A 21945-nucleotide genomic window follows, 5' to 3' on the forward strand; every position below is an offset into this window, starting at 1 on the left:
CTTAGCTTTCCGCTAATAAATGAGTAGTAATGAACAAAGTACTTACAACATGTGGCTTTGAGCTTCGTAAACATTATTCTTCGTTTGTGGCTGTGACAAAACTACAACGAGAATTTCTTCTTTTAATGCACATATTATTACTCTATAAATCTATTTATTGACGCTTAAATAATCGCGATTATTCTTACTACCTTGAAGCAATTGAATGAATATTGATGCGAAACGCGCCGCACAGTATTTCTCCTTGTCGCATATTTCAAATGGTTTTGAATAAACGGAACTTTCAATGAACTGAACCAGCACCTGGTGGAAACGTCGAAGAAAATCTTCTACCAATAATTAAATACAATAGATTTTTACGAGATGACTTTCATCACAATATTTCTTTTTAGACGTATTCCTGACGCTGGCAAACGTGAAAATCGAGTTGTTGTTGATTATATCTGTCTGCTAAATACGATTGATTAAAAATATCGAGCCAAGAATTATCTAAAGATATACAAACATGACATAAACTTACCACATCGCTTTAAAGATAATGGCTTCTTCACCAAACTTCAACGAACGAATTGTAACATTGCCTAAATATAGAGTTGTGTTTGCAAAACAAGCAAAACGAGAAATGTCCGACGTCAATATATATCACATTCCAAATTTACTTTTCACGTTTTTCAGCCAAAGCTCTTTCTTGTCTTCATCTCGTCAGGCAAACAATAAAAATAATTTTGACAACAGCAATTCTTGGTTGTCATGTGTGTCTTAAGGGAATAACAAATGTAGCAACGAGAATCCAATGATATTATTTTGTAAGGAGTCCATCAGCAAGGCGCATAAGAAAATCACCAATACTTTCCATAAATTAACAAATTCACAGTTTGAAAACGGATCCCTTTCTTCTCTGCCAATTGCTTGTTAGAAGTTCATCAAACTAAATATAAAAAGTGTTATGTTCAAAGGAAGCAAAATGAGACATGTGGGAAGCCATTATCTCACAGTCCAAGTTACTTTACACGTTTTGCTGCAAAAGCTGCTAAGCTAGTCATTCTTTCTTCTCTCTGTATATATTGTCAAACAAACATAAAAAAAGTTTTCGCAACGCTTTCCATAAAATTATAGATTCGTGGTTTTTACATGGACGGGAACATGCGAGATCAAAATGTAAATTAAACAATCGCTTTCTGTTATGTTTTACACGTGAAAAGTCTCACATGATCATATGAAAAGCATCAAACCTTCTTCTCGCCTGAATAAAATTGCGGTGAGTTTGCTTGCTTCTTTAATTTAATTATCACACAACGCCTACGACGACCGACCACTTGCAGAGGTACCGTTAACCAAGCCAAGCATTGCATATCCAAATATAAATGATTGTCATCAGCTGTCAAACTTGTCATTTTGGTGGGTGTAACTTAGGCCTGTTTCAAACGTCGAATTTTGCATGTGTTGAACGAATACAATAAGCAATTTTATTCGACCAAAATGTAAAATTTGACCGTGGATTTCAAACGTCAAATTTTGCTGGCGTGCAATGCAATTATGTACTTCGCTTTATCTCGTTCCAGACTTTGTTGTGAGTGAAAGGCGAGAGCCAAATTGTATTCTTACGTTTAATGTGTAATTGTCAGGGTACAATTCTCGGTGAATAAAAATTACATTACTGCATGTAGGTCAAGAAATTAAGACTCGAAATAAGTCATCTATCTACTACTATAATAAAACAAAAGTAAACCAATCTCAAAAAATTCCATAGTAAAAATTCAGTTATTTGTGATAATTTTCTATTGTTCAACCGGAAACAGCAAACGTATATTACTCACTTTAAAAAATTTTTTTTAAGACATTTACCATTATGTGTAATGCTCAATAACTAAATAGTACATGGTTCTCCGCGCTTGATAACATGAAAGTTGTTCTATCTACTAAACAATTTTGTAGTTAGAGTTCATTTTATATTTCTACAGAGATTCGGCTATTATTCATTATCAATCAATTTCAACAATCAATATCACAAGAGAGCACTTTATCTCACATCAACTGATTTCCGTCATTCAGTCATTACTTTAATATTTCTGCCTGGTGAAAGGCATAAATTGATGGGGGTACAATGCCATCTATCAATTATACTTCGCAAGTCAACAACACGAAATTTCAAAATTTTCCGATTTGAATCGAAACTCGGATTAAAAATTAGGTTAAACTTACTCCTTTTTAGATTGTCTAAATAAAAATATATCTAAACAATGAAGTGTAACTGAAAACGTTTAAGAAAAAGTAAAATTCCTGAGAAAACACAACAGACAAATCAACTAATTGTCTTCACAAAAAATAATGGCCTTTTGCTATAAATACAACAAACAAAACACACTTACTTCTCTTGCAGACTTCCGACCTACTTAACTCCAAATATTCTCTTAAGATCAGCATAATTTAAGCTCAAAACTAGCCCTAAATTGATAAGGATATGCTTTTCAATTTGATCTTCTGTCATGTAATAAAATGACATAAAGTGTTAAAACTTTTATAGATCACAAACAACATGATGGCTGCCGCCATACCACACTACCATACTAACTAACATGTATGTATTCAAATAACACAGCTTCAATCTCGTCGTGTAACATACTTTGTTAATCCCCCCTGAATCACTACTCCAGTTGATTTTATAGATCAGTCTGCATCAAATTTAAAATATCATTCAGTAACATAATTTATTCATATTACATTAGTTTTTATTTTGATATTTGTCCATTCTTTTGCAGCAACTATCATTTGTCCAAACTAGATAGAATCTATTCATTTATTTTGATGATTACAGCAGTATTATAATATTATCTTAGTTAAAACTATCTATACACATAACACAATTTATAATCTTAATAAACGGTTTATCTATATTTAAATTATGTAGAAAAACACAGACACAGTACATAGCAAACATAAGTACATAATATGAAGATGAAAGAAGCAATACAATGTTACTTGTGTCAGAATAACCAAAACTAATTACATTCATTACAATACTTTCAAAGAAATAATATAATTAATGATATAATTGATAATATAATTAATAATACAAATAATGAATCAATTAGCTGTTAAAATAATTGTTTCAACAGAAATTTAATAATTTCACAACAAGCAATTATAGACAATATCTAATATCCATATACTTTTAGCATGATATGAGTGAAGTTGAAGTTGATATGAAGTTGAAAGTAGATATATTATATACACAACTTCGAGGAAAGGAAAAGGGACTTCAATACCCCAGTTATATCATCACTTAAAGATTGTTTAGTGCAGAGTGGATCATCTTTGATTATCAGCTGACCACCTACAGGTGGGCTCATATAACAATGGGGCCCATCATTATTATATGAACAAATAACTGACATCAAGAATGAATCAAAACTACACATAAACAATCTTGGCCATGAATCACCATGACACATTCGTAATGAAAAACTAGTAAGAGTAATTGAAGCAAAGGACACAGGTGGCAAAGGGACTTTCACAACTCCATCCATGTTGGATCTACAATACAAGAAAACATGAAATAATGATATGCAAAGTAACAATGCATCCACAAAATTAATCTACAATATAACAACATATAAAACATATATATCAAGAATAGGTCAGTTGAGTATAAAAAACTTATCATGCATCATAACAAGTTGTATAGTTGGATGTAATGAATCTTTATATGCTTTAGCAACCCCTAATCTCTCACATTGTGCGTAATGATGTTTTTCGTATAATGTTATAGGTATGTTGGTAGACAAGCGTCAATAATCTCAAATCCGTCAACATTGATATTATCAAATCGAATATGTAGACTTCTACTCATTCTAAAAAATAAACAAATAATCACTAAATTTATAGTTAAAGAAAAATAAAAAATAAACGCTTACCTCATCTATTGGTTATGATTATGTAAATTTTCATTATGCAAATTTTTTTGCATACTATCTATATGCATAATTAAAAATTAAACGAGCTTACCTGTAAGTGAAGTTTGATTGGGATTCTACCGATCCATTGCGAGGAACGAAGGGATTACATGAGATTGCGCCAGCGATCACAACTTCAATATTTAACGCTTGTCGAATATCATTATAACCTTGGGTCGGGGTTAGCAGCCATTTACAATCGGCAATAATCTACACAGTACTAATATCTATTACATAACAAAGAGTAAATCCATATATATATAATCCCTTCGTTCTCGCAATGGATCGGTAGAATCCCAATCAAACTTCACTTACAGGTAAGCTCGTTTAATTTTTAATTCTACCTCACCATTGCTACGTCACTACGGGATTACATGAGACTTTAAAGTACCAATGATATGAGACAACTGAATGAACCAAACCAGTACCAGTCATAACTAATTTTATACTCTAACAAAACAAAAATAAATTTTAAATAACATTGTGCAGTAATGCCTGACTAAAATTAGCTAAACCCTCAATTGGTTTATGATAAAATTTTGCAAAAGTTCGTGCATTAGTCCAGCCAGCCGTATTCATTATAGTTTGAATATTCACTCCCAATAGTGATGCTGCAGACGTAGAAGCTGAACGTGTGCTATGTGTTTTAAAATGTTCATATCTACCCCAGCCTTTTCCATTATTGTTTTGATCCACCGACTCAAAGTGTCCTTGGATACCGCAGAATGGGGTTTAACAAAACTCAACAATAGCTGTTTTTGTTGTCCTCGAATGACGGAAGTCCGCTTAAGATATTCTTTAAGGCATAGGACAACACATAATCTCTCATCCGGTGTGTATACCTCAAACTCTAAATCCTTTATGTGCCTGCCGGGTTTTGACTGCTTCACCAGCCCTTTGACTTGGAAAATAACTTTGTTTTCCTGCAATATCATGTGATCAATATGCAACAGATGAATTGTTTGCAGTCGCTGCCCAGACAATATCACCAGCAAGCTTGCCAACTTTAATGTAAGTTCCTTTAGTGACAGGTGTTCAGCCAAAGGTAGCGCCTTAAAATAGCTAAGCACAATATTGACGTCCCAAGTAGCTGTGTATCTTGGCAAACTTGGTCTTTGTTCAAATACCCCTTTCATAAATCTGATGACCAAAGGGTGAGATCCAAGAGAAACGCCGTCGTGCAATGAGAGAACCGATGAAAGGGCACTACGTGCTGTATTTATGCCACTATATCCCAAACCGGACTTGAACAAGGATAATAAATAATCAATTACCTCATTGATCTGTGGGGCACATGGTTGAAACCCATTTTTTAAACAAAATCGTGTCCATCGTTCCAAGTATCCCTTGTACTGCTGCCGGGTTGACTTACGCCAAGAACACATTAATATTTCAGTGGCCTCTGGTGAGATTCCTGTACTTTCGATTGATTGCCGGATAAACTGCAGGCCATCAGTCGTAATCTCTGTGACAGAGGATGTTGAACCCTGGTTTGTAGGGCAATATTAGAATGTCCTTCTGGTAAGGCAACAACAGCGGTTCTTGGAGTAGCATCTTCCGGAGAATGGGATACCATGGTTGTGTGTTCCAATCTGGGACAATTAATATTCCTGTAGCTTGATCTTGTTCTATTTTCTGTAGCACCCTGCCCAATAAAGAGAAAGGTGGAAAAGCATAAAATCGACGATTAGTCCAGTCAAACGTAAATGCGTCAATTGCAAAGGCTCCTGGGTCAGGATTCCATGAAATATAAGGTTGTATCTGATAATTGAGCCTTGAAGCAAATAAATCAATATCCGGTTGAAATGCGAAAAACTGAACAATATACTGATACATGCTAGGATTCAACTGCCATTCTGTTTGGTCATGAAAAAACTCGAGAAGCTTTATCTGCTTCCCCATTAAACTTGCCTGGTAAGTGTACTGCAGTAAGCCAAATGCTGTTTTGAATGCACCAAATCCATATTTCCCTAGCTTTGGCATTGCATTGAAATGATTGACTTCCCCCCATATTATTTATATATGACACTGCAGTTGTGTTGTCGGTTTTTTAGGCAAATATGTGTATTGGACAAACTAGAACAAAAGGTTTGTAAACCCAAAAGGACTGCAGACATTTCCAGATAGTTAATGTGTTGCACAGCTTCAGTGGGTAACCACTGCCCTCCTGCAGACTTTCCCTGGAAATTTGCTCCCAGCCAAGCAATGAGGCATCAGTAAACAGTGTGTACTCAGGCTTAGGCTTTGAAATTGTCTTATAAGTGGTTTCTATATTATCCGCCCACCATCGCAAATCAGCCAGACTGGTTTTGGAAGGTGTCATAACCTCATCATAATGGCCCCTGCAGGCCTTAAGTGCTGAAATTTTATCATTCTCCAGTTGTCTGTAAAATAAAGGGCCCATTTCTACTCCTGGAAAACTGGCCACTAAGATTCCTATAACTTCAGATACTTCCCTTATGGAAGGTTGAGTTTGTGTCATGAGTTTTTCACAAGCTTGCTTTAACCGCCGCGACTTGTTGGGCGTCAAACTAACAATCATTAGTTTAGAATTTAATAAAAATCCCAAGAATTCTATTTCTTGCGATGGGATGAAATTTGACTTCTCTTCATGAACGCAAAAACCCAGTTCAGATAAAAACGTGGAGGTGGTAGAAACATTATGACGACAATCGTCATAGCTATACCCTTGTAAATAGGAATCATCAATATATCCCACTGATAATAAGCCCTGTGCTCAAAATGACCATAAACTGGTTTTAGTAGCTTGGTAAACAACCGTGGGGCACATGCAAGACCATTGGGCATACAAGTAAATTGGTATAACTGTCCCTTAAAGTGAAATTTAAGATACTTTTGGTGGGACTCATGAATAGCTACAGAATAATACGCATCCCTGATATCCAGTGAAGCCATGAAACAATCCGGTTTTATCATTTGAATAACCTGCTTAAGTGATTCCATCTTAAAATGTTGGTAGCGCACAAATTTGTTAAATCTCTTTAAATTTAGTATCAGACGAAATGACCCATCTTTCTTGGGGTCAAGAAAATAGTAGAAATATATTCCCCTTCTCATGATGACTAGGTATAATAACCTGCTTTGCTAACAACTTAGAGATTTCAGCTTCAATGAAGGAGGCTTCTTTTGCTGAAAACTGTTTCTGTTTAGAAACATGCATTTGGGAAGGTTGTTGAAGTAAATCAATTTTACAACCTTTCACAATATTCAAAATGAATGAGTCAGTTGTTAAGTTTTCCCACTTATTATAAAAACATTGAAGTCGCCCCGCTATAAAACTAGAGGCTGAATTTTGACTTACCAACTTATATTGGGTAGATGTCATTGCTGTTTCTGGCAGTCTTTTTGGTGCCTTTTCTTTCCCCGGTATGGGGGTTTGTGCCATCGAGGGCCCTGCCGAAAATTCTGACCATAATGGTCCCTTGGGCGATGTGAGTGCCTGGAGTAGGAGCCCGTTCCATTCTGCCGATCATATTGTCGGGAACTAGCCAGCTGTTGGCTTACTCGATTGGTGGCACTAATATCCTGCACTTGTTTGGGTAAATCATCCCCAAATAGCCAGTTTGTGAACTCAATATGTTCACCACAAAGTTGCTGATATTTATCATTAAGGTCTGGTCATCAGTTCTCTACGTCTTTGCACGAACTCATAATTAGTATGTCCCAGAATGGCCATAGAGTCCATTAGACTCCTTATCATTGATTTATTATCCTCAAGTTGAGATGAATCAGCCTGCATGAGTTTGTGGATAACTTTAACCACCGGAATGCTAGCCTTCAGTAACATATTTTGCACCCTTTGTAATTTAATATCTCGACTCCGAGTGCTTGACTTCAATTTCGGCCAAATTTCAGGGTTGATTTTAGTGCCTACAATGTTCTCGCAGTTTGTGGGCCGAGTACTCTGTGTCAATTTTTCTTTAAGTTTTCATCGGTTAATCTGTTACGCACCATTTTGTTAACAATGCTTGCTAGTTTAGGATTAACCTCTTCAGCACATTGTTCGTCAAGGTTGTATTCTTCAGCTATTGAGCCTAGAACATCCTCCTCATTTTGAGCAGAGGCAACATTCGATGTAGTGTTGGGATCATTCCCTGCTAACAATTCGTCAACTTCCACGTCAACATCACCTGTTGACTCACGACGCGCTCTTTTAGTAGCTTTTCGCGTTTCCGATGCTACTGATGCCACGGAGTCCGATGACTCTGATGCTGAGCGAGTCCTAGTGCGCCCCTGTTTGGTAGCGTTGCTTAACTGCGAAGCAATAGCCTCCGTAAGCTTAGAAAAAACCTCGCTGAAGACCATCAGTTAGGACTTGTTGCATTGCAATTATATCTCGTCCCATATCCCTACCGTCATCACTTGTCGATGGTATATCAGATGATGTTTTAATCCGTCGGTTATTACGACTTTCATCTCGTTCATTTTCCGAGCCAGACGAGTCTAAGACTTCATGGCCGGTTTCACCTTCCGCCGCCATGCGTTTTCGGTCGATTGCGAAGAAAAAAAACAACAAAATGAGCAGAAAAATAGTTTAAATTGACGATTACGTCGACCTGTATCGTAGTAAGAGTGGGAAACAGCAAGATTGCTTGCTGTAAATTCCCCGATGCAAAACGATTGCCCAAAATATATTAATATTACAATGGCAAATACAAAAGCGTCCTATCTCGTTGTGTTCACCTTTACATTGAAGTTGTGATCGCTGGCGCAATCTCATGTAATCCCGTAGTGACGTAGCAATGGTGAGGTAGAATGCCATATTTTCATTATGCAAATTTTTTTTTTGCATACTATATCCATAATGAGATATCGCCATTTTTTCAAAATATATCGAACAAGGTTGAAAATATCAATTGAGTCAAAAGAGCATTTTTTTACCAACAAAAAATCAACGCATGGGATACAACTGTACAATAAGTATTTTTCCATTAAAATATAACTGGTTAATACAGTTACCTACAAGATCAATGACAACATCCTTTCCAAACTCATTCCTCCATTCAGCTGCAGTGCGACAAACATTCATTACAGCCTCAGGATGATCAGCGTTTACGTGAAATATTGGACACTGAACGACCTTAAAGTTTCATTAATGCATTCTTATTCACATGTTCAACAATATGAAGAAAAGAAATATATACTAATATGTATTTAAAGGACGAAAACCATACTTTAGCTACATCTGTACAATATGGCGATGAACGAGCAACAACTCTAGGGTCTGTCGTAAAACCAATCTAAAGTGAATCATATTTTACAGCAACAAAGAATCATTACATCGCCAAAAAGATAAATACATTCAACGATTTGAGATATTAATATTCGACCTGATTGTTCACGATAATATGAATAGTTCCATGGGTTGTATAATTTGGAAGATCGCTAAGATGAAATGTTTCATCAACTACACCCTGACCAGCAAATGCAGCGTCCCCATGAAGGAGTATACTCATCACCTAGAGAAGAAAACAAAGTTGAACTATTTTACAACATACGTATATGTTTGTAAATATGTTGATAGAAAAAGTTAGCACAGTCCTTAAAAGAAATGTTGGTGTTGATGTTGACATATGTTTTCAGATCGTTAGGGGTAATGTGTACAGTCATTAGAATCCCTCTCAATACCTATGTGCACACTAACTTCGACGATGAACATCTATGTACAAACATGTTATGATACTCCTTGATTTAAAGCATTATAATACAAATTAGTAGATATAAAATCTTTAATACTTTCTTTCCGTTATCATCATATTTGTAAAATTGTTCAGCTTTAGTTTTTCCTTGGACAACAGGATCCACCGCTAAAAAGAAAAAGCATTCCTTAACAAGAATATCACTTATCTCAACTTTCTTCTTCGCAGATAATCTTGTCTTCCACATTTTGTTTCTTCAAATGTATATTATTTAACTAATCGCCTTTACGTATGTTTCGTTAAAAATAATTTTCTTCCAAATTTTAACTACCTTCAAGATGTGAAGGATTAGCAACAACAGCAAGACGTATTTCCTTGTTTGTCACCCGATTAATTCTCTTGTGCGACATTCCTAGATGATACTTGACGTCACCAGAGCCCTGTCAAAAAATCAACGTATTGTTTAAGCTTAGATAAGCAATACAGTTGTAACATTCAGAGTGTAAAGTTCACATACTTCATCTGATGGCTCAAAATTTGGATTGAACTGAGTAAAGATTTGTTCAAGTGGTTTACGACAAACGTTTGCAAGTACATTTAGCCGTCCACGATGTGGCATACCAATAACAAAACTTTCAATACCATGAGTACTTGCAACATCAATAATTTCTTTCATTGCAGGAATTAACACCTGAAAAGTTATGCACACTAAGACTTTATATGTACATGTGTACAGCATTATCTTCTGTTCTTTATTAAACTAACCTCACAACCTTCCAACCCAAATCTCTTCTCAGAAGACCATTTCTTTGCAAGAAATGCATCAAATCTATTTAAAGATTCAAGGTACAATAAACATAAAAATGTCTACATCAAAAACCTGAGGATGTGCAAGTCATTATTTACCCAGTTGATCGAACTAATCTAGCAAGTAATCGTCGTTTTTCTTCCTTGTTCAATTCAAATGCTCCAGGTGTTTCAAACTTTTGTCTGATCCAGTCACCTGCAATCATAAGCGGACTAAAATAAATAAAACCTTTTAGAAATGTTAAAGAGTCAGTAAATACTGGGTTGATTTCATTATGGCATTCACTGACATGATTTAGATCTCAATCCCCTAGATGTCTAACTCGGGGTGGAAAAAGTATCGGAACTTGGGAATATAGTTACCAGACATCTTATAGAGTTGAGAGCTTGGCAGAAAATTTTCCAGGAACCATTACAACACTTTTAAATCGGTTTATTAAACGTCATAATTAATAGTTAATAATTAATAACTTTTAAACATAATTCATATTTTTGTTATTTTGGTGATTTCAAAAATCAAATTTCGCAGAAATCAGGCACTTCAACCAATTAAAATACATAAAAGTGAAAGTGTCCACGTACCCAATTAGACAAAGACCTGAGGCCTGCTTTAGCTTCAGCCATCGTATGGATGTTATTCCATCGATATTTCGTTCTGTCACCTTTGTAGAGATAAATTCAAAATATGCAGAAGGAAGCCTTCCTTATAAAACTTACATAAAAGTCCACTAACAATATTGGTGAGAGAACGAAAGCAACTTGACGAAAAAAAATGACAATTTTTGATTATATAAACAATTTAGAAAATTAAATTTAGACGTGAACATAGCGTCGCGTTTCCTTTGGTAGATGAATGCTTATTAAATTAAAAAAGCCCAACATGAGATCAGCATGAGCAACCGGTTATCAACTATATTTATTTTATGGTTAGTATATTTTTTTACGAACCAATTAACAATTCCATTGGTTGGTTATGAGGCTGCATTTACACCAATGACCAAAGAGCAGCCCGCTATATACGTACTTATTGTGATGTTTGGTTGCATTGATAAAAATGTAACTGTTTGAGGTTTGTTTCCTCGAAAAACCTAGCCATGTAAGAAACAACTTGTTGACTGAGACTGTTTGATTGTGCTATGTTTGTTATCAACTCTCTTCTATGCAGTAATGTCTTCACTCGTTAGTTCTTAAGTTCTTAAGACTTCACTCGTTAGTTCTTAAGTTCTTAAGACTTCACTCGTTAGTTCTTAAGTTCTTAAGACTTCACTCGTTAGTTCTTAAGTTCTTAAGACTTCACTGTTAGTTCTTGTTCTTAAGACTTCACCTGTTAGTTCTTAAGTTCTTAAGACTTCACTCGTTAGTTCTAAGTTCTTAAGACTTCACCAGTTCTTAAAGTTCTTAAGACTTCACTCGTTAGTTCTTAAGTTCTTAAGACTTCACTGCGTTAGTTCTTAAGTTCTTAAGACTTCACTCGTTAGTTCCAAGTTCCAAGACTTCACCGTTAGTTCTCTAAGTTCTTAAGACTTCACCTCGTTAGTTCTGTGCCCCAAGACTTCACTCGTTAGTTCTCCAAGTCTTAAGACTTCACTGTTAGTTCTTATGTTCCTAAGATCACTCGTTAGTTCTTAAGTTCTTAAGACTCTCACTCGTTAGTTCTGTCCCTAAGACTTCACTGTTAGTTCTTAAGTTCCAAGACTTCACTCGTTAGTTCTAAGTTCCCAAGACTTCACTCGTTAGTTCTTGGGTTCTTAAGACTTCACTCGTTAGTTCTTAAGTTCTTAAGACTTCACTGTTGTCTTAAGTTCCAAAGACTTCACCGTTAGTTCTTAAGTTCTCCAAGACTTCACCGCTAGTTCTTAAGTTCCAAGACTTCACTCGTTAGTTCTTATGTTCCAAGACTTCACCTCGTTAGTTCTGTTCTTAAGACTCTCACTGTTAGTTCCCAAGTTCTTAAGACTTCACCTGCCAGTTCTTAAGTTCTGAAGACTTCACCTCGTTAGTTCTAAGTTCTTAAGACTTCACTCGTTAGTTCTTAAGTTCTTAAGACTTCACTCGTTGCTCTTAAGTTCTTAAGACTTCACCGTTGCCTCCAAGTTCTTAAGACTTCACTCGTTAGTTCTTAAGTTCTTAAGACTTCACTCGTTAGTTCTTAAGTTCTTAAGACTTCACTCGTTAGTTCTTGTTCTTAAGACTTCATTTCGTTAGTTCTTAAGTTCTTAAGACTTCACTCGTTAGTTCTAAAGTTATAAATAGTGAGTGAAATCGAGGTTAAGTCGGAAATATAGCACACACAGCGAAACAGAAAACACACGTCCTGAGGTTTAATCAGTCGGGCGATAAATTAAAACAGAGGGAGTAATGTATTCTCATACTTAGCTACCTTGCTCGGCGTCAATAATCTTCTGTTGTAATTCCGTTATTTGTGAACTCCTAAAATGTGCAGAATGTCATCATGTTAAATAAGATATTGCCGATAAATGCCGAAAGCTATGCATCGGAGTACTGGAGGCCGGAGCTCCGGCTATTTATGCCTGCCGGAGAGACCCGGAGTTTGTCCATTTCCGGCAAAACTCCGGGCAGCAGTTGTTTGTGCTGCAAAATACTGTCAAAGTTTGGTAAACGAGTCCGATCAAAATATTTTTGTCTCTACGAACAATAACTATCAGCTAAAATTGAAAAACTTGCATTGCATGAACATAAAACATTTTATGCATGACACAACGCTAGATTGCGTTCGCTAATTCATGACCAAAGTCGGAGTACGGAAATTTAACTTACATACAAAAATTTCACTAATAATACACCTAAACTGTTGAACAGCGAATTTCAAAATCAACCAGCCACAATCAGGGATTCGAGTTATAACAGCCGGAGCTTCAAATTTTGATAAGAGGCCGCAGCCGGAGCTTAAAACCGGAGTTTGTACATCCTCATACCGCCGATAAATTGCACACCATGGACTCTCACTTCTCCAAATCACTTCCAAAGCCTGTATTTGCTTTCGGATTTCGCATATTTCATGCTTTCCTGTGACGCGTGTGTGTGATACTTCCTGTTGAATATTACTTCCGCTTATAATGTATATATATAGAGGACATTTAGACAAGCGAGCACTTAATAAAAACTCTACATGTTGGCAGCAATGGGATTCTGTCTAAAATGGTAAAGACCAGTGGACAAGAGACGTGGAGATAAATAAGAAATGGCATTTCAAACACAAATTCCATTGCCAGGAAAATTAGAATCGAAAAAGCCCGTAGATTGGAAGCGATGGATTGAACAATTCGAATGTTATCGCATCGCAGCTGGCTTAGACGAAAAAGATGATAAAGTACAAATCAATACTTTGGTATATGCTATGGGAGGCAATACCAATGATCTTTTAAAAAACTTTCAATTTAAGCGAAAGAGATATGGTCTACGGAAATGTTGCAGAACAATTTGCATCTCACTTTGTTGGTCGATCGAACACAATTTTCGAGCGTGATCGGTTCAATAAACGAATACAGGGTGAAAAAGAATCAGTCCTCGACTTTGTGGAAGATTTGTACAAACCATGGAAACTTGCCAATTGGAACACTGAAAGACGAGTTGATACGAGACAGAATTGTCGTCGGTATACAAAATGCAAACCCCACAAAGGCTACATGATAAATTAACATTGGAGAAAGCTATAAGGGAGGTCATCGGAGCTTGTCAAGCGCCATCACGATATTCTAAAGGAGACAGCGAAATGGCAGATTGATCGCGTAAGAACAAATCAACGAAAATGTAATGATACGACACAAAAATCGAAGTTAAATGGAATCAGAATAGGAGTCCCGATCAACATTCGAGAAAGAAAACCGTCAATGTTCTCGATGTGGAAGATCAACAATTCACAAAAAGAGAGGATTGTCCAGCGAACAATAAACTTGTTTAAAGTGTAATAAACAAGGGCATTTTGCAGCGGTATGCAGAAGTAACTCAAGCGCAAAAATTCAATCAGTTGATGACAAAAGCACGGATTCCCCAGGAGATTTTTTTCTTGGGACAATTAACGATATAGAAAATGAGCGAAAATGGGCAATCGACTTATTATTAGAAAGTCTATAGTGAAATTTAAGATTGATACGGGCGCTTATGGACGGTGATTCCAGAACCGGTATTTATGCAAACAGGCATAACTCGGATGCAACTAATAAAGAATTGTTCACAAATCAAGCAAAGCTGTCAGTAAAGGAAAAATTGAGCAACATTGAGAACTGCTACTCAAAACAACAGAACAAGATATTTATATAGTGAAAAATTTTTAAAGAGCCATTGTTGGGACGTCCAGCTATCAATGCCCTTGATCTAATAGCGACAGTCGAAGCGATTCAGTCAAATGATGCAAGTGATATGGAAGAAGAAATAAAGTTACTTATCCAAACTTGTTTAAAGGTCTGGGTGAATTAGACGGAGAATAAGAGAAACTCTAATTTGCAGCAGAACCACTTTTATCTGTTAATTTTGAGGATATTTGGCAGCACGTCAAACCATTACTTCCATACCTTGCAAGACGGTTCGTCCATTTTTTCCTGCAATTTCGACTTCAGGAGAAAACTTTGCTGAGATAAGGTCTTTTCTATCTTCTATGACTTCTTTAAAGAAGAGCGAGCTTCATTAACGCTGACCATCAGTTCGATTTCATGGGATAACCAAAACTTTGATTTGATTATTCTTCATTTGATTTGTCATGCGAAGATGATTTTCCGAGGTCGGTCGGTGGTCATGACATGCGAAGATGATTTTCCTAGCCTCTTCATTGGCGGCACTTTCTTGGGTGTAGAAATATCCGCCATACTTTTACTGGTATTCAAAAGTTTTTTTATTTTGTGCGAGTGAATTCGAAATCTTTCGTCTGGGCCCTCCAAGGTTACTTATCGGCTTCGAGAGGCGTCTAGGTTTCCAGGAAGGGTGTTCGCGATTTGTGGCGACTGACCACGACTTCAACTTACGTGATAACCAAAACTATATATAATTTAGAAGAAAAACATTATCAATTCAATTCGACATCACGATTGACCACAGGTTTATTTTCTTGATCTTCGCGCCTGTCAGCATATTTTTTGGGTGTTGTGAGTCTCTTCCAGCAGGACTGACGCAAGCAACCTGTTGAGTATACTATTATTTAACTGTTGGGCGTGCAGTATATGCAAAAGATACCTTTATCTCGCCAGAAGTACTTTCACGGTTGCAGCCCTCGTCTGGTTGTCCATGATTTAGTAAATCTTTTGATATCTTGCCAGAATCTACGAGTCAAATTTTACCAACTTTATTAATCCTAATTATACTGACGAAAGCCATAAGGACCTAAATGCCTCATCTCGAACTATTTTATATTACAATAGTAAAACACAAAGCAGATGTTCAAGAAACGTACGGGCATCACATGGGCGTGAAACGTGGATTGAAGAAACTGCAATCACCATTCTCATAATTCCTAAAAACTGGTAGATTTGAGAAAATATATAATTACAAGTCAATGCAGTGAAACTTATAGAGGAAGAAAAATGGATCGACACTACATCAGTTTGTAACATTTTTGAAGGTATGGGTCCTATATCATCTCCCGTCACTCCTGTTCCAGTTGTTTCAAAAACTTAATCTTAATGGTGGTGGTGGACGTGGTCATGTTAGAACTGTTTCGGTTAAGAACAGCATTCAAAAAAGCTGAGTAGCACTTTGAAAATCTATTTTGCACAAAATCGCGACATTAACTTCAACCGTGTGGAAATATCAACATATCTTGGGCTAAACTCGACCTCTAAAAGAAACCTTGACCAGAAAGTCAGATTTTTCTTTCAGACTTTCGATTCTTGCGAAAATCTCCTGGATCACTCGAGGAATGACCGCGTTGCTCAATTCGTCGTCCGCGTTTGACGTGTTGATGGTCGCGCAAGTTCCCATGGAGTACGTTTTTCCAGAGCCAGTCTGACCGTAGGCAAGAACTGTAACATTATATCCGTTGAAATATGTATCCATCAACGGCATAACAGCTTGCTCGTATAGCTCCTGTTGTCGAGAGGTTAAACCGAATACATCATCGAACGTAAAAGGTTTGTCGCTGCCGATGACTACTTGTGGCTCATTCGGGACAACTTCGATACATTCTCGGCAACCTTCGCTTACTTCCTTTGAGTTTAAAGGGCGAATCCTCAACGCAACCTTGATCGGTATCACCTTACCCGACATCTTTCAGCGAGAAACTGCGAAAAATATGAAACATAACTATTGTGGAAACAGCGTTGGGCCAATGGAGTGCCCGAATCATAAGAAAATAGTGGGCTGTGTGGAAAGCGGGATGCTTTCACTGAAGGGCAATGATGTATTGTCTAACATTAACACCGGATTATGTTACTGATATTTAATATGGAATTCGAGCTTTGTCCATATGAACTGTTCAACATGCTTCCGAACAAAAAATGAGCAGGAATATTCAGTTGATTAATCTATGATAAACCTTTCACCTTTTAACTCTGCTATACCGGTCACAAGCCCGGGACTTGAAGCGTATAAGGCTCTCTGCTTTTGAGTAGACTTGTCTGGTTTACAAGGAAGAGGAGTGGAAGGTTAATTTTCTCAAATGTTGTTAGATAAGGTCGTTATTGTTTGTAGTTGTTGGTTATAGCGCTGTGCTATCATTCTTTTTGTTTAATAAAATTCCAACAATTGAAGAAAAACATGAATATTTATTGAATCGTCAGTTAATTGATATTTAGCTGTTTCTTATTTGACTTTTTTTTATTTAATTATTATTTACTTTTTTTTTATTTATTATTTTTTATTTTTTATTAACTAGTTCTGTAAGATTTTTTACATAAATACGAGACCCTTGATATAGGGCTAACCTCTGGGTTTCCTTTTTCTTAATGATGATGTATTTACATGTTGTTCTGAAATAAAGTATTGTCACGCTGACAATGGTTTGTGACAATTTTATCAGAAAAATATCGAGTTAAAATTACAGCATGTCTATCTATGTTCCACGAGATTGTAATTATAAAAGATAAACACCACACAAAGAGAAAGTTCCATTCTCCCTAGTGTAAATAAGGGATGGATTTATCTAGAGGAGGAAGCAGTGGGTGGGCACCCCCAAGACCTTGCCTGAACGAAATATCAATATACCGAATTATTGATCTGAAGCAATGTTAAAATACACATTTCTGTGGGTCTAAAGTCAAACGCACAAAAATTCTCACAAGTGACTGACATAATGGCACCCACAAAGAAGCCACCTGAATCTAATCCAAACTGGACTGACCAGACAAATTCTTGTAAAAACCCATAGCACCTCACCAACAAAATCATCCCGGATCGATCCCTGAGTTAAATTGTCATAAGTGCTAGATTTTATTGATTCCACCCAGACCTTATAAATTATAAAGCCAATTGCAATTGCCTTTCTTTCATATGATTATCTGACTTTGAGTATTGCAAAATAGCAAGTGAAACTGGTTACAGTAACACCACCTTTGAATGTCAATTTTGAAATTAGATATTTTTAAATTCGGAAACAATTTGAGACAAGGCAGTTACCATAAGTCTAGTCGATGCTGCATTGATTATCAGGGGTTCGTTCATTTAGAATTTACAACAGTATATCTGGGGGGGGGAGGTACTTTCTTTTTGTGTGGTGTTTAGTTTTGATAAAGGGCAAATCTTTAAAATTGAGCCTAAGATTATTAGATGTAGCATTTCATGTATTTTTCACTACTTTGCTGCATCAAAGTTTACACAGTGGAATACAATGGATTCACTGAGCAAACGTCCATTTTCGGGAGTAACACACACATGACATGGCACATTTGCCATCGTATTTCTGAGAAGGGGTGTGAAAAACTATAATAGCATGCGTAGTATGTTTGAGTATGCTTTACAGAGAGATAAAAAGTGAATTAAGCACAATCGAGTCTCTGAAATACATGCAATTGATAACATGTGACCAAGACCTTGAGGAAACATCAACAAATGAACACATTTATGGAAAAAATGTGTGATCCGATATCAGGATTATACATAATGCGGTGAAACATTCACTGATATAATAAAATATTATATCAGTGACCATTTGATGCATTATGAACACATTTATGTTGAAATGTTAATAACTAATGGCTTTAATGAAAGTTGAACTATAGTCTTTCAGATTTATGCGACATAGTAGCTTATCCACTTTTAATAAAGCAAACAAACAAAAAATTACTTGTGGATTGTTGTTTTCAACATAATACATACACAATGTTTTGGTATGGCTGTCAAAGCCTTCTTCCTCAACAAAATTAACTAACTGTAAAAAAAAGTAGTCAAAACCAACAATAGATGACTTTAAAGCTTGTTCTTGTGATAGCCATCAGCTCAAAAAGTAGTTTTCATCTTGCAAACAGGGGCAAACCAAGATGAAATTTGGTTGTCTGTTTCGTTTTCTGGTAACTTCAAAAGGTGACATGCAAATGTTCATGTACAATATGCAAAGTGCATGCAATACATTTGTTCGTTTATACATGAAACTTAGTAGCACAAAAAGCTATGATTAAAACAGTTTGAATTAAAAATAATTAGTGACAATTCCTGAATTCAACGTCAGACATTAATAAAAATAATAACCTTTAATATACTCTTGTATCTTTGACCCATATGTGGATAAACTCCAATATCACATCGCTGAAATAGTCTTATATAGTAATAGCACATTGAAATATGTAGTAAAAGCAAGCTTTTCGCGAAAAATTTATGTTTTGTAGCACGTTTAGTAAGTGGATACAAACAACGCTTGGCATTTAATATATAACTCAAAAAAGTATGAACTATGAACTACATGAACAACAATCAGTCGAAGATTTCCAACAAAAGACAGCACACAATTTATTGTTTTTCCAATAGCTAAGTTTACTTACCAAAAAATGACAGTATGGTACGACGAATTCGGGTCTCCGTTGCATTCATTTTGAGCAAAACAACACTTGAAAGGCACTCAGCCTGACGAACTTGCCGAACGTTGGTGTATATAATTTCAAGTTCACCGCCTTTCCCATGCTTCTTTCTTCTTCGTGAAACAGTTAGTTTCGCGGTCAGTAATCATCCTATTCCGTATCAATACTTTGTGTAGCTTGTATATAAGATATTGACAGACTCCAGTTGAGTTGTCAAATTGTTGGAATGTCATTGTTTTCTTGGTCGAATTCTTCTTTTAAAAGGTAGATAAAATAGAGTGAAATATTTTATGTTGTAAAATTCCATTTCTTGGATTGTTTAAAAATTTCCAATGATATTAATGATATTAAATTATTTTTTAAACACTCTTTGCACTTGTGTAGGGGAAAAGTAAGGGAAAACAAGGAAAATCGTAGTAAGGGGAAGTAGGAGGAAAATAAAGTTTCGGTAGGTGAAATGTGCATAAACAGAGTGGCAGCACTGTGCGCAGTCACTGTTGTGCTATAGAATTATAAACAAGTCACAAGACTGAAATGAAAATAACTTGCATATTGTTAACTTGTTTCCTCTCGAGTCAAATACCAATTTGTCTCTCTTTAAAAATGTCTTCTATGGTGGGTGGAATTAGTAGCGATCTTCATCCAGCAGACGCGTTTATTCAAGAACTGATTGAAAAGGTATGACTTACTTTATGGTCCGACTAAGGTTTTGTCACAAGACAAGAGATGTGAGACGACACAATTGTATTCAGCTTCTTTATGTTAAAAGAATGTATTTAGTCGTTTTTATTAACTTGTCAAATATTTCGTTTTAGGTACGATCAGCCGCTGAAAACAAAGCTGGTGTAAAATTTGATAAATACGAAGCTGTATCGTACAAAACCCAGCTTGTAGCTGGCACAAATTACTTTGTAAAGGTAAGAGATTGTGAAAATTTAACTTTGTCAATCTATTAATTAAATGTAATTATGAATTAAGGTTGATGTGGGTGATGGAAAGTATGTTCACTTGCGAGTATTTCAACCCTTGCCACAAGGAAATGTAACTCCTCAACCAGAACTGGCAGCAATACAGTTGTTTAAGACAAAGGACGATCCCATTGAATACTTTTGAAATAAAACATACTGACACTTTTCATTAATTTGTTAACTAGACATTTCGAGTATAATTGCAATAATAATGTAAATGCAATAAAATTAATTAGCAATAACTTCTTGATATTTTATTATCAAAGCAATTTAGGTAGAGAAAGATGTGCTAGTTGAAAAAATAGAAGTTGAATTCCAACATTCAAGGACTTGAGTTGACTACAATTGAGTGAATTCCAACATTTAAAGTTCACTAAGATTGAAAGAATTTATTTCGATCAAAGTTTATACACTTTCCAACATTTTTCTTTGAAAACCTAAGTCCAAAGAAACAAGAAAATAACTTTAAAAAATTGTTATTAGCAACAAAAATAACCATTTTTCTTCAACTCACCTTTAAACTTCGTTGCTTTATCACATCTTCAACATTGAGTTCAGACTGCATCAATCGAAGCTATATAATCATATGATGTTCAATATGATTTGGAAAATGTTGATTTTAATGTCAGTAGTGATAGTTAAAAAACTTAATAATGAAAATCATCACGAATGAAGCAACTAAAGAAGATATTTCCCTCTAAGAATATCATCTTTCTAAAACAAACTTTCACAAATTTCATATTATACAGCAAACAAACATTGAAATTTTTGTAACCATTTTTCTGAAGGGTAGCTGTTGCTAGCTTACGCAACATTTCCATTTATCAAAAATCCAGTTTCACAAGTCATAAAGTTTTGCTTCACAAAAGAAAAAATCATCTTGCAATCATGTTATGCTAACTTAATCCTTGCTTCATTTCTTCTTTCAAAGTAAATGAAATTAATATACAGCACTTTAAAAAAATACAAGTAAACTAAGTACCTTTGTCTGTTCATTTCTAAGGTGATTCAATACTTCATTGTCTTCATCACCACAATTTCGTTTGCTCTGTAGATTTCGCACATTTGATGAAACTTCACTAATACATCTTTTAATTATATTCTGGCGGGAAGTGTATGCTTTAATCAACTATAAAATAGAAAATGAAAACTTTATTAAAGTCAATTTTGAATCTATTTAATAATACTTGGACAAATTGATTGAAAACCAACCTCTTCATGTAATTCTTTACATTTAACTTCTGCATTTATTTCAGCAGTAAATGATAATGTAGGCACACTCTTGTTCAAGACATAAATTATTTTATCATCAACACTACGCAAGATTTTCAATGCTTCCTATTAACAATATCAACAAAATTTATGTATTTATCTTAAAACGTAACTCATGTTATATATAATATATAAATACAGTGTATAGAATAAGCATATTGTACCTTGAATTCAGTAAAATCTTCACATGACATTTGAAGTGATAGTCCATCGGCCATATTGAGAAACGCTAATACGTCATGTAAAGGTGAACATCACGGACTTATGAAAAATGAAGGTTCGAAATGGATAGATGCACAAAATTTGTAAAAGCTTTTTCAGTTTCAGT

General features: G+C 35.5%; 4 protein-coding genes across 7 annotated transcripts; 1 reads left to right on the plus strand and 3 right to left on the minus strand.

The window, feature by feature from the left end:
• Positions 1-46: 46 nt before the first annotated feature.
• On the minus strand, positions 47-15639 carry LOC124447843 (2-oxoglutarate dehydrogenase-like, mitochondrial). Of its 4 annotated transcripts, none has more exons than XR_006948855.1 (16): positions 15608-15639; positions 14953-15412; positions 12801-12850; positions 11003-11082; positions 10520-10616; positions 10379-10442; positions 10131-10304; positions 9945-10053; positions 9711-9781; positions 9305-9433; positions 9149-9214; positions 8934-9054; positions 660-928; positions 521-581; positions 192-303; positions 47-101 (listed from the first exon to the last, which is right to left on the minus strand). XR_006948855.1 is itself a non-coding variant. In XM_046998837.1 (14 exons), exons 7-13 carry the CDS (start codon positions 10287-10289, stop codon positions 2390-2392), a joined length of 711 nt encoding a protein of 236 aa, XP_046854793.1. In that variant the 5' UTR covers positions 10290-10304; positions 10379-10442; positions 10520-10616; positions 11003-11082; positions 12801-12850; positions 14953-15412; positions 15608-15639; the 3' UTR covers positions 47-101; positions 2370-2389. The 4 variants fall into 4 exon arrangements, 2 of the variants coding, with proteins under 2 accessions (XP_046854793.1, XP_046854792.1); XR_006948854.1 differs by lacking the exons at positions 47-101; positions 192-303 and adding exons at positions 390-450; positions 2370-2445; XM_046998837.1 differs by lacking the exons at positions 192-303; positions 521-581; positions 660-928 and adding an exon at positions 2370-2445.
• LOC124449288 (chromosome-associated kinesin KIF4A-like) lies at positions 15446-19860 on the minus strand. The gene is made up of 4 exons (XM_047000223.1): positions 19342-19860; positions 16207-16650; positions 15608-15693; positions 15446-15553 (listed from the first exon to the last, which is right to left on the minus strand). The coding sequence occupies exons 2-4, from the start codon at positions 16634-16636 to the stop codon at positions 15446-15448; spliced, it is 624 nt and encodes a 207-aa protein (XP_046856179.1). The 5' UTR covers positions 16637-16650; positions 19342-19860.
• LOC124447845 (cystatin-B-like) lies at positions 19838-20671 on the plus strand. The gene is made up of 3 exons (XM_046998839.1): positions 19838-20055; positions 20193-20294; positions 20356-20671. The coding sequence occupies exons 1-3, from the start codon at positions 19912-19914 to the stop codon at positions 20488-20490; spliced, it is 381 nt and encodes a 126-aa protein (XP_046854795.1). The 5' UTR covers positions 19838-19911; the 3' UTR covers positions 20491-20671.
• LOC124447844 (protein MIX23-like) lies at positions 20515-21938 on the minus strand. The gene is made up of 5 exons (XM_046998838.1): positions 21782-21938; positions 21558-21683; positions 21328-21474; positions 20860-20919; positions 20515-20782 (listed from the first exon to the last, which is right to left on the minus strand). Exons 1-5 carry the CDS (start codon positions 21833-21835, stop codon positions 20744-20746), a joined length of 426 nt encoding a protein of 141 aa, XP_046854794.1. The 5' UTR covers positions 21836-21938; the 3' UTR covers positions 20515-20743.
• Positions 21939-21945: the final 7 nt, after the last annotated feature.

The sequence above is a fragment of the Xenia sp. Carnegie-2017 genome, unplaced genomic scaffold, assembly GCF_021976095.1.
Source record: "Xenia sp. Carnegie-2017 unplaced genomic scaffold, XeniaSp_v1 HiC_scaffold_23, whole genome shotgun sequence".
Classification (NCBI taxonomy): Eukaryota; Metazoa; Cnidaria; class Anthozoa; order Malacalcyonacea; family Xeniidae; genus Xenia; species Xenia sp. Carnegie-2017.